Here is a 13,155-nt window from a genome sequence, read left to right as displayed (position 1 = left end):
TTCCCTGTCTGCCCAACATTCACCATTCTATATGTATAAGCAAATGTGCACAATAGAACCAGCCCAAAAACGAAAATTGTTGACATGATTTACAATGACAATTATTTAATTCTTTCAATTCTATCAACAAAGAGGCTATTATAATTCAGCTTTGAAGGTTTTGTAGGGAAAACCTTTTTTCACAATCACACCAACAGTTTACCTTGTCACAATCCCCAAGGGACAACAAAGCTGACTTTCTAGGTAATGTCTTCCCCTTTTCTCCTTCATAAAACTCTCTCAATGCACCATAATCTTCTTTAGATATACCACCATCACTTGAACTAGACTTATCTGGAAGACATTTGTTATATAGCAAGACACAGTATTGTATGTAACCATGGGAATAAATACAATATAAAATGTATGTATGATAAATTCTGTAGTATTTCAGAAATGATGAGGGTACATAAGGCTATGTAGTGCCAACTAGAAGAAATGAAATTATCCCCCTTTAGTAAACTCGAATTTTTCCATTTTTTTAGATTAAAAAAAAAAAGTTTTATCTTCGTTGATAACAAAAGAAAAAAAAATTTACTATTGTTTGCAAATGAATTAAAGAAAGCTGTATGCCTATTCAATCAGTATAAGTTGAATAAAGTAAAAAAACAATTACACTTTTGTGTTTCATTTTACACTATTTGTTTGAATTATATACTACCGTTAACCATTAGTTGGGGTTTGGATTGGGAAACCTAGTCATAGACACATACCACAGTATTCTGTTTAATGTGGATCTGGTGTTTTGTTTTTTTTTGTTATTGATATCAAGTTTATCTTCAATGTCCAACATAAATGTGAGAAATAACAAGAGGCTCCCAGTTCTATGCAGGACACCTTAAGTAACACTCATACTGTTTGGTTCCAATTGGTCAAATAGTGTCAGAGGAGAAGATTTTGGAAAGAAATAACATCAAAGATAGAAAAAAAGGTAAACAAGAGGCTCCCAGGAGCCTGAATCGCTCACCTGGTTAAAGTCTGTATTTCAAGGGCAATAAATTTAACTAGGAGTTGTCCAACAATTTTGACTCAAGAAGACTTTGGTAGGACTATCATAAGGATCATTTCAGCAATAGAAAGTTTCTTTCAGTTTTGAAGATATTGACTGAAAACTGTAAGAAAAAACCTGTCATTTTTCATCTTTCAGTGGCAATAACTCTTACAGGAGTCACCTGACAACTTTGATCCCTGACAACCTTTGAAGGCCTTATAAGGGTCATTTCAGCTATAGAAATAATTTTGCTAAACCTTATGGTTTTGGAGATACTTGTGAATAACTATTGTCAGACCCCCTTGTTCTATTTCTAGTAACAACAGCCATGTGTTTCGATGGATCAAAAATCCTCACTAAAGCTCTAACCATGATACCCCAAGGAACATTCGTACCAAGTTTGGTTCCAATTGGTCAGGTAGTGTCAGAGGAGAAGATTTTTGAAAGAAATAACATTCAAAAAAGCAAAAAAACGTCGAAAAAGGGCAATAACTCCAACATGGCTTCACATAACACAATGAAAATTTGAGCACATGTAGATCTCATCATGCTGAACACTTTTACCCGATCAAAATTTGGCTAAACCTAACGATTTTGAAGATGTATGTGAAAAACTACTGTCTGACCCCTATGTTCTATTTTTAGTAACAGCAGCCATGTTTTTCAACAGATCAAAATCCCCACATCATTTCTATGCATGATACCCCAAGGAACATTCATACCAAGTTTGGTTCTAATTGGTCAAGTGGTGTCAGAGGAGAAGATTTTTGAAAGAAATAATATTCACAGTAGCAAAAAAACATCGAAAAAGGGCAATAACTCCAACATGGCTTAACATATCAAAATAAAAATTTGACCACAGATAGATCTCATCATGCTGAACACTTTTACGTCTGTCAGAATTTTGATAAACTTAACGATTTTGGACATATACACGAATAACTACTGTCTGACCCCTATGTTCTATTTTTAGTAAAAGGCGACCATATTTTTCGACGGATCAAATATCCCTACATCAGTTCTATGCACAATACACCAAGAAACATTCATACCAAGTTTGGTTCCAAATAGTCAAGTGGTGTCAGAGGAGAAGAGTTTTGAAAAAGTGTTAATGACGACGATGGATGCCAAATGCGTAAAAATCTTGCATATAAATTTTGTAATATCGAATACATGCAGGGACATGTTTGATATGTGTACATTGTACATATATATGTATTGGAGATTTTTTTTCCAGAAAGAAAAAGCAACAATATTCTTAATAATTTCATTAGATAAATAAACAGAGCTTGTTTTTTCCATACGAAAATAAAAATCTGGAGAGAGTTAAATCTTTATTTGTGATTGATATTAAAACAGTTTCCAACTTTGCTGGATCATATTAGGAAATGGAATGAACTGCTACACTTATTACAAACAAAATTATCCTTAGACAGTGTGCTACTGGTTTCAATACACTAATGCTTATACCAGCTTATTAAAAGCCTCTCAGTCAATGCAAAAGTAAATCATAATGTAGAATACTGAGAGTTTTATATGGATACTAAAACAAACAAGTATTTGAAACAAACAGTGTAAAAGGTGGCCAGGTGGTAATCATGTGACAGTTAGCTACCGGTAGGTCACATGATAAATGTACAGGTAAAGTTGGACTTTTTTGAAGCGATTTTTAGTGTAAATTTTGAAAGTTTAAAAAAAATGACATAGAGATCCAGCGTTAACCAAAAAATCCTTTTTCCTGTAAAAAGAATGAATAAATGCACTCTCATTTTCAATCTTTTATTTGTTAACATTGGATCTCACTATGAAATAAGAGTGAAAAAAATGCTATTTTATTTCCTGAATAGCCTCCCAGACGGTTTTTGTGCATTCATTTCTCAATTGTTACTTTTTAAATTACAAACTTAATGCATAAAATTGAAAATTCATAATATGATTTACATTATTATTTAGTTTTCTTCTGAATTTATGATAAGTTGTTTTACTTATTATTTCAATAGGCAGAATAAGGCCTTTTGGATTTCCCCTAAAGTAAAACTTCGTGCTGTGGGATACAGGTCTCCTGAATCTAAACAACAGTTTAAAATAATAATTGGCCTGTGTAATACAGTAATAGGCATTCAACAGCACAATATTTTTGTCAGCTAGTTATTAGATTTTTTTTTTGTTTATCTACAACAAAAATGGCAAAAATTCTCCCCTAAATTCCTAGATACAAGAGACAACTCTCTAACCTTTTCATGTAAAAGAAAACAAGATAGCTACATATCTCCATATGCACCCAGCTGCTTGTAAGATTTGAATCTAATTCTCTAACACTTTTTACAAGTTAAACAAGAAAAACTGTGAGCAATACTCACAAATTTGATACCCCACTCCCCCATTTAATAATATGCACCTTTTAACCTCCAAATTGATATGAATATAAATATAGAATAGGAGGTGCATAATGGAAATATGCAATGAAAATTTTGTAAAAATTCCATAAAATTCTTTTCAGTGTTGTAATATTCCAATATTCATAAATGACAAAGTCTATACTTTGCCATATGAACTCTCAAAATTCATTTGCATCAAAATCTAAAATTGGAGGGACAGAATGGGACTATGTATCAGTAATAAAGATTCTATCAAATATCATTTAATATAACTCATTGGAGTAGAAATAGATAAGAGATGGGTATCCCTCTGCATAACAGAAGGAAGAACGGAAGGACAGACACCCCTATCACTATATACTCCCAACACAATGTGAGGGTATAATTATTGTGTTCATAATGTTTTTTTCTATCATACTTCCTGTCTGACCATCTACTACAGATAAGTTTTACCCGGCTTTACCTATGTTACAATGGAATTTTGCTCCAAAACTGTCACCATTTCATGCAACATAAATATATAGGTTGGGTCTTTTGAATTTGAAGAAATTAGTCCTAACAGAATTGAAATAAATCACAGAAACTCCATTTTATAATTGTTTTAAGGACTGGTCGTTTATGTCAATATTTAATAATGCACCATAAATGGCCAGCCCATGATAAAACAATGATAAAATGGAGTTTCCGTGATTTATTTAAGAAGACTATGCAAAAATAACCAATAAATAATATTAGTATATTGACTCCAATGATAAAGAATACCTTTACATGGTGGTATTAGAAAGCTACAATTTTCCCTGTTTTAATATGTAGTGTTACAGTTTTATTGCTTGTTAATTCATTTGGTGGAAAAAAAATTGAAGTGATGGTTAAAGGATTTTTATCTAGACTCCCTGAACAATCAATTCTGATTGTGGAAAAATGAGTTTTAATTCAATGAAAGCTCTTAAGATATGCCAAGCAATGTAAACAACTTACCATTATTTACCATCATGGTGGTAATCTGATTCATACAGTTAACTGTTTTAGTAGGTCTAAACTTTTTGTTGACAGTAATAAACATTTTATGGCATTGTGGATTCCAGTTATCAGGTAACATTGATGGACTATTTTGATAGAACTGTAAAGTTTTGGCACTGTTCAATATTGCCTTGTGTACACTTCGCTTTGAATACTGGCTTTGGTTATAGATCTGAAAAAAGTACAAAAAGAGTTCATTTAGAACAAACCTTTACAACAGACAATAAAATATACAGTAATAAAGATGTCCAGAAATTAATGAATGAAGAAGTGGCTGGGTCCAATGTGAAAGAATTTATTTAAGTAAAATCCCCAAATAAAAATTAAAAACAGTTCAAAAACAAATTGTACCTAACAATATGGCATATTCATATAAAGCCATCTATAAAAAACATATTATCGTTTTTAGCATGTTTTTACAAAGGTTATAAAGGTAAATGCTTCCTAGTAATACCCCTGCATCCCTAACCTGAAATCAAATCTCAGGAATATAAAGCTTGTATAAAAATAGTAGCTATGACAAAGAGTGGTAGAAAAAACAGTTCAGGACAGACCCGTGGACTGACAGACAAACTGACAAGAATAATGAACTGTTATCATAGTAGTCAAGCAAAAAATGTTTTGATTAAAATATGTAGCATTATAACCAAAAATAAACACAAAAAAGTCTAACCATATCTAATGTGCAGAGACTTTAAAATATACATTTCATATTTTCTACCGAAATTAACATTGGAAAGGGCAGATAGCTCTGAAACAAGAGGCTCTCAAGAGCCTGAATCGCTCACTTGGCAAACCATGCCCTATTAACTAAGTAAGTAAAGGTACCATGCTTTGCTCCCCAATTTGACAAAAAAAAAATGCTGAATAAGAGCATATACTGACAAATGCTGCAAGTTAAACTGAGTACCTAAGGCACTGTTGAAAATGCCTTCAAAATGTTTTTAGAACTGCTGGAAATATGGGCATGGGTCCATATGCCCTGTAATTCCACCATGTCTGAGCGGGAATTAGCCCAGTATACATTTGCTGAAAAAGAACACAAAATGAAGTTAAACCATGGCTATCCAACATTTTCATCATCACCATTCATATCAGGAGACCATGTTTACTATATAAATCAATTTTCGTTGAAGTAATAGCAAGCCTAAAATTAGCTGAAAAAATGGCTGCCCAGAACAAACTTTCGTCATCACCATTCAACCTAGAATACCATGTTTCCTGAAAAAAACCAAAAGTCATTGGAATCTGAGCAACTGGTGAAAGTGATCTCAAAATGGCCTCCTAAAAAAAATTTTTTAATACTGCAAGTCAATTCAGAATATCATGTTGTCCTTATCAGTAACTTACGTTTTCATTATTCTTCTATAGTTGAGGAAAAAATAGCAAAAAAAAAAGCATTTTGACCCCTATCTTTTATTTTTAGTAATGACGGCCATGTTTTTGACTTATGGAAAATTTTAAACGATCAGTTTGCATTAAATTTTGTTGCATGGTTTCTGAGAAGATGATTTTCAAAGTTGTATACGTAAAAAACAACAAAAAATCTGTTTCGGGGTCACAATTCCAACATAGGGCGATGAATAATTTTGAAAATTTTGGCATAGGTCTGTCTTCTGATGGTGACCAATATTACCTGCTATCATAATTTTGCTAAATTCAACAGTTTTTTTTTAGTTATTTGCCAAAAAAACCCACTGTATTTTGACCCTTAAGTTCTAGTTTTAGTATCAGTAGCCATGTTTTTAGACATTTAAAAAAAATTCAAACGATCAGTTTGTGCAGGATACCCTAAGAAACAACTATGCTAAGTTTCATTCCAATTGGTCAAGTAGTTTCAAACATTTGAAAAAAGCTAACAACAACAGAGGACAACATACACAAAGTGATGACAATAGCTCAGACAGCCTGTCAGCGTGCTTAATTTTTTTCAGTATTTTGTACAAAACATCGCTTGTAGTAGAAGCCATTTGGATTGAATTTATTAAGTACATCAATTTCAACATTATTCAGTGAAATCTTTTGCAATGCAATGTTTTTCATTATGGTAAACTACAACTCTCATCACAATATATTTTTGTTTCTAATACTACAGACATCTCTTTCCACATGTTACGGTCATCCTAAGAAAAAGAAGATTCTTTGTTATGGACATCCCTCAGATATTTTTACCTTGTAATTTCTAATTAATCATTCATTTTACTAATGCTTCCCGCTTCAAATATCAAGCATTGATGAATGACTAACTATCTGTCATATTTATTTTGTTAAATAACTTGAATGGACAACATTATCAAAGAGAAATATTCTGACCCGAATTTCCATCCTCCATCTTGGGATAACTGTAATGGCCGTTATGGTCATCTGCTTTACCCCAGTGACAACAGGTTGAATAAATGATACTAAAATCTTTTTTTTTTTTTTTTTATCTTTTTTGCTGGCTTACAGAATTAAAGCAAATTACATACTAATCATTAGTAATGTAAGCAATATTTACACACATTTACAATAAAAGAGGAATTTTAAATTCTTACCTTAACTGACTTTTGATCAACTTATAAAGGTTATGGACTTGGTTCAATGTATCTATATTCCAACACTGATGGCTTGCAATCATATCAGGTAAATAAGGACGTGGTATGTAAGACTTATATAAGTTACCTGTTCTTCTTTTCCCTCCGTAACTAACATGACAATACGTCCCTCCCTTTTCCTTCCAGTTCTACCCATTCTTTGTACTAAACGAATTGGGCTCTTGTGGGCATCAAAACACACAATTAGGTCCACATCTCCAATGTCTAATCCTTCCTCACCAACGCAAGTTGATACTAGAGTATTATATTCTCCTTCTCTAAACTCCTTCATAACCTGTTACAATTATAACATTATAGTGTGAAAGTAATTGCCATTCACGGTGTACAAATATCATGAAATAATATTGTATGATTTATTATATTCCACTACAACAAACATAGAGAAAACTGAGCTAAACAGGGACACAAAAGGACATACAAATTCCCTTTTTACTTCAATAGGGCTCATATTTATGACATTATCCCACTGTTATTATTACATTTGTAGTCAAACTTCTTTTCAAATTAGAATAATCATGCAAGATTATATGTAATATGATACTTCATAACTTTTTATATCGTTTCTTGACATGGCCAACATTGAATTCAATGTATCTAAAATCAACCACCAGGCTATTGTTTGTACTCAAACAGATTGAGACCAACAGTTTTGTTCTTTTTATCTGCCTTTAAAAACTAAAAGATCTTTCAAAAATTGTATGTTCTCATAACTTAACATTAATACAAGCTACAACCGAACGTTAAAAATTATTTCTATGTTTTTTTTTTTTGTGAGGGCAGATGACTTTTAAGTATTGGTAATAGAATAAATGAAGCCTCTTGAAAAATACTTAAATTCTGGCATTTCATGTGTGGGGGGGAAAGAGTTGAGAATAAATCTCCATTCAAAATTCTATGGCATTTTTGTATAAGAAACTATAGATTGGATTTCATCTTTCTGATGGCAATGTCCTATTTTGCTTACTTTCAGCTGCTCTTTCTGAGTAAATCCTTTTGTTGACTTTCCGGCTGAAGACTGACCAATAAAACTCATCACTTTCACCAATGGAGCATGCTGCTTTAGAATGTTGGTAATTTCATTGACACTGTCTCGATACTGAGAGAATATCATCACTCTTGTCTGACCATCTCCTAAAAGAAACATCTAGTCTACTTACAATAGTTCAAAGCTGCAGAATTCTTTTAACATCTTGCTTAAATAGTCCTTCAGAAAATTTGTGTTTATGACTACTGGTTAGTCTGAAAACCAACATCTTTATAAATATAACATATCCATAAGTAAATCAGAATGACAGTGTAATTCTTTTGAAGTACTTCTCTGTCTTAGAATTGGACAAATTGTGTATAAGGTGTGGCACATGAAGAGAAAAAACACAGATTTTATCACATTAACCAAGTATTTATACCTATTAGCCTCCAGGAATAGCCATCAAAGTGTTTGTAATATTTGCTTTTTTAAGACAATGATAGGTCAAATTTAGTTGCAATGCACATTGGAAATTTTTTTAGAACAAAACAGTAAGGCTATATTGAATGATGACCATAAAAGGAATGGTTCCCCAATCTAGTAAGGCAGGAAATTGATGCCCCTAGTCTAAAGTATATATATTCCATAATTTGGCACAGAAAACTTTTATTAAAATATCAAGAGATTGTGATTGTAATAAGCAGATACTGAGTAGAGAATTACAATATTTAAAGTTTGTTTGTTTGTTTGTTTGTTGGGGTTTAACGTCCGAGCAGCAATATTTCAGCTATATTCAGACGATGAACAAGAAATGGATGATAAAATGAACATGAAATGATGATGAAATGAAAAAAGGGATCGGACACAAGGATAATGGGGTCGAAAAATTTTGATTGCCACTGGAAATGGGGAGAGGTGGGTAGGGTCGAGCAATCTAGCCTCCTGTGGCGGAGCCCTATGGTTCCTACTCCGGGAGAATACCACAGTAGGGTTCTTTAACGTGCGAGGAACGTGGCATCTTTCCCAACACGGTGCACCCCTATGGTTTACGATCAGGTTTTCCGTATTATAGCCTGAAAACCCCAGCATGTAACACGCCAGGGGTACCCCATTCCACCACCTGGGGCACATATCCCAGTTGCTCTGTGGGCAGAGCGTCCTAGCCCCTGGCTAGGGTTCTGAGCACTATTTAGTCGCCTTTTACGACAAGCTTAGCGCTGCTGCAGGCCTACTCTTTTAACACCCGGACCTGCACGGGGCCAAAATTTAAAGGACAAGTTTTAAAAATAAAAAGTGGATGTTATACCTTGGTCTAAAATGATATTGAATTATACAACAAGCCTTTATAAGGAAATATAAAATACCTGCCAAGGAAAGAATGACAATACATGTAACAAAATCATAAAGTTAAAAAGTTGTCAAATGGGAAGTTGATCCATAAGCAGTTAAAGGAGAATTTACTTTTTTTTTTATCTTTGGGTGATTTGAACATTGTCAATTATAAATCTTAAAAAAACAACTACATTCTTTTTGTTTCTTTTTACAAATAAAAAAATCATGTTGGTTAAAAACAAATACACAGGCAAAATTATCTCATGTGATTTTAACCTGAATTGAGCAAGTAAACTAAGTGAGTTCACATGAAATTCGGGTGAATGGAGTCTTCACATGAAATTCACACGAAATGTTCACATGAAATTCGTGTTTAGAGAATTCCACATGAAAATCATATTAATTTCATGTGAAGCTCGATTAACATGAATTTTACGTGAAAAATATTTGCCTGTGTATAAGGGGCAAGCATTATCTGTTATCTTACAACAATTTCTCCAAGTAGTTAATAAATCCTTTTAAAAATGCTTGACTTTAATTTACTTTAAAGTTAATGAGGTAGAGCGAATGATGAGTTATTACTTGCAGCTTTTAGGTCTAAAGAACTCCCATGAGACTAAACTGCTCACTAGGGTCATGAATTTGCTATAGTTTCAAACGTGAAAATGAACAAAAATAATTATTTTTTAGATTAATACTTCAATAAAATAGATTTTCTTGAAAAGATTGCCCCAATGTGAGCTTTGGTGTTTATCATCTATTAACTACTGGTTTGTTTAAGAGCAAAAAACGAAGGAAGATTTTAAGTTTTAATTATATACTTCGTCAAAAGGTAAGAAAAAGACTTACAATTTTACATTCCATCCAATATAAGTAAAGAGAACAGGAATGGAAGTATAATCAATCCTGAACAATATAAACATACAATGAAATGTAAATTTATTTCTGAAGTTCAAAGTATTGTGTTCTAATCATACACTTCCATCAACAAACCAAACAACCAGTACAAAGTCATGCAATATCCCTTAAGGGCCATGTGAGCTAAAAACATATATGTAAACTGTGGGCAATACATTACCTGACTTGTTAAAGTGATTCAGCACAACTTGTTCTAGTTTCTCCACCTTTGGATGCCCAGTGACTACTGAGGTCTTTTCTTGACAAGGTCTGAAATGTCAATTTTTTAACCAAGTCAAAAGCTAGGCCATGAATCAGAATGAGAAATAGTCCTTGTATTCATGACTAAATCAATTTTCAGTTCAAACATTTAAAAGCATCTGTATAGGCATTTATTTCTTGCTTTGTGGTTAACATTATATTTGACTGACATTTAATACTTTCAACATTTCCTTACTATCTTTGATAAAATTGTTTTTAGATAAACATTCAAAAATAAATTGGTCACAACCATAAAAATTGTACTCAACTACCATGCAGCAAGTACTTTTTGTTGAAAATCAGGAAAATGGGCTAAGGTGACAAAACAAACTAAAAACTGTGGCAGTGAAATACATTTTTATTTTAACATTATTTCATACCAAGATAAGAAGGGACCCTTCAGCTCTCACAAAAAGGAACTTAAAGGAATAGTATTATAGTACTTCCTACACTTACAGACATGAAGAAAATTTCTCATGTAAAATATTCATTAGATCATTAAAGTCTGGATTTCTGGTTAGTTCTGTCTTGGTCCTACCATAACCTTTATCACCATGAAGTATACCATCCAAGTAATTGTACAGGGATCTAGATCCATGAAGCTGCAGCAGTTCAAATCCATGATAAAGACTCATGGCCAGAGCGAAATCTCCCTCAACAATCCCGTAACTACTTCTCTAACACAAAAAAATAAATGTTTCATTAACATGATGAAGCTCCCTAATATCACGTCATGATGAGGCTATGTAACATCACATGACATGATGCAGCTCCATAACATCACGTCATGACAAAGCTCTATAATAACACATCATGATGAAGCTCTGTAATATTACATCATGACAAAGTTCCATAAATTCACATGTCATGATGGAACTTCATAATATCACGTCATGGATTAAGCTCCATAATATCTTAAGTTAAAATCATTCCCATTAAAAGTAACTTCAGTAGTCCTCAGAGCTGGTAAAATATCAACTGCAGGAAGATTACACAGGCAAAATTATTTCACATGATTTTCACCTGAATTGAGCAAATAAACTAAGTGACTGAGTTCACATGAAATTCGGGTGAATGGAGCCTTCTCATGAAATTCACACGAAATGTTCACATGAAATTTGTGTGTAGTGAATTTCACATGAAAATCATGTTAATTTTATATGAATTTCATGTGAAGCTTGATTAACATGAATTTCACGTGAAAAATATTTGCCTGTGTATCGAAAATAAAGCCCAACTAACTGTTCTGTGAGCAAGCTCATAAAAAGGATACCCAAACTTCACTTGGGACTTTTAACATATAAAATCTTCATGTTGGATTATCTCCACCAAAGGCAGAGGGCATAAAGTAGAGATTAAAGTTAATTTTTGTGTCTCCCCATCTCCACAGGGACTTCATATTCTAGGAACATTTCCTGTCACTGCACTTACTGTACTGAATAATGAATGTCTAATAAATAACATGGCAGAATGATCCAATGTTTAAATCATGACATAACCAACTGCAAAATGAAGGTCAATTCATAGCAGTCATTTGGGAAAACAAAGCAAGAAAAGAATCATTCACCAGCTATCTTCATACAAAACCTTTCAGACACTTTATAGTGAGATGCAATTCTTCTCTGTTTTTATATTGTACCAATATTTACAGCAAACCTTAAGGAAATGCTGCTTTCTCTTTAGGGAGAAAACTTACTTGTAAATTAGGCGGTGGATTTTGTCTGAAATCTTCTCTAGCTTTTAAAATCATAAACTTTGATAAACTGGTTGTTTCCCTCTTGTAAATTACACCATGCCTTTTCAGTTTATTGACTGTAACATCCATTATCTGTTAAATATATATAAATGCTAGATAGCAAGATAAGGAAGGTAAACTGAAGTTTTACAAGGAAGCATAATTTTCTTGTGGATATTTTGAAAAAAAAATAAAATTCCAGTTTAACTTTATACTTGCTCCCTGTAACAGGTGTCCCTTCTCTCATATGAAATCTCATTTCTTTTCTGACCCAAGAGATCAGTTCAGGAAACTGGCAGATAGAACAATAAGTAAAACACCTGACTTTATGTAGAAATCAACTGTTCACAACAATCAATGTTTAATTCATACTTTAGTTTTTAATCTTTGTATCATTTTCCCTCAACATGAACAAAAGCTTATAAAAAACTTACCTGCAAATATTTCTTCTTGACGTTAGTTAATTCATCACCTAATGGAACAACAATTTTTTCGACTTTTCTTTCATGCGAGTATGGTTTGATATCAGGGGAATCTTCTGTACGTATTTCTATGTGAGATATCAGTAAGTTACCCAATACCTGCTGCACTGCCTATAAAACAAATATTTGTCCTAATGTACACACTAACAACTTTCATGCATGTGTTCTTTTTTAAATTATGTTATGTATGCGTAAACTCTTGATACACATTGTTAGATTATTGACATGTCTATAACTGATTGTTTTATATACCGTATATACAGTACGTATTTTAAGTTCTATGAAATGCTTAATGGTTCAGCCTTATTGAGTAACATTGTCCATTTTATATAATCAAACTTAATATTTGAGTCACAAACCCTAAAATTACAGATCTACTTTCATACACTAAAACAGTAAATAACTACATGTAGTAACCATCAGTTGATGCTATTCATACACACCATACCTATTCTCATT

At 32.7% G+C, this 13,155-nt stretch overlaps 1 protein-coding gene across 2 annotated transcripts in view; it reads right to left on the bottom strand.

The window, feature by feature from the left end:
- Positions 1 to 13,155, bottom strand: part of LOC148623659 (Fanconi anemia group M protein-like) — a 40,235-nt gene that overhangs the window by 10,377 nt on the left and 16,703 nt on the right. For both annotated transcript variants that reach the window (XM_088565645.1, XM_088565644.1), the window contains exons 6-13: positions 12,649 to 12,807; positions 12,176 to 12,307; positions 10,936 to 11,156; positions 10,400 to 10,488; positions 7,987 to 8,153; positions 7,090 to 7,296; positions 4,387 to 4,600; positions 203 to 333 (exon numbers count right to left, since the gene is read on the bottom strand). In XM_088565645.1, the coding sequence (XP_088421771.1) occupies positions 203 to 333; positions 4,387 to 4,600; positions 7,090 to 7,296; positions 7,987 to 8,153; positions 10,400 to 10,488; positions 10,936 to 11,156; positions 12,176 to 12,307; positions 12,649 to 12,807 (1,320 nt within the window). The remainder of the gene's footprint in view (positions 1 to 202; positions 334 to 4,386; positions 4,601 to 7,089; positions 7,297 to 7,986; positions 8,154 to 10,399; positions 10,489 to 10,935; positions 11,157 to 12,175; positions 12,308 to 12,648; positions 12,808 to 13,155) is intronic.

Source organism: Perna viridis, chromosome 2, assembly GCF_037379345.1.
Source record: "Perna viridis isolate PV_CMFRI_1.1 ecotype Kerala chromosome 2, ASM3737934v1, whole genome shotgun sequence".
In the NCBI taxonomy this organism is placed as follows: Eukaryota; Metazoa; Mollusca; class Bivalvia; order Mytilida; family Mytilidae; genus Perna; species Perna viridis.
Note: the sequence above shows the minus strand (reverse complement) of the source record. Positions and strands in the feature narration are given on the sequence as shown.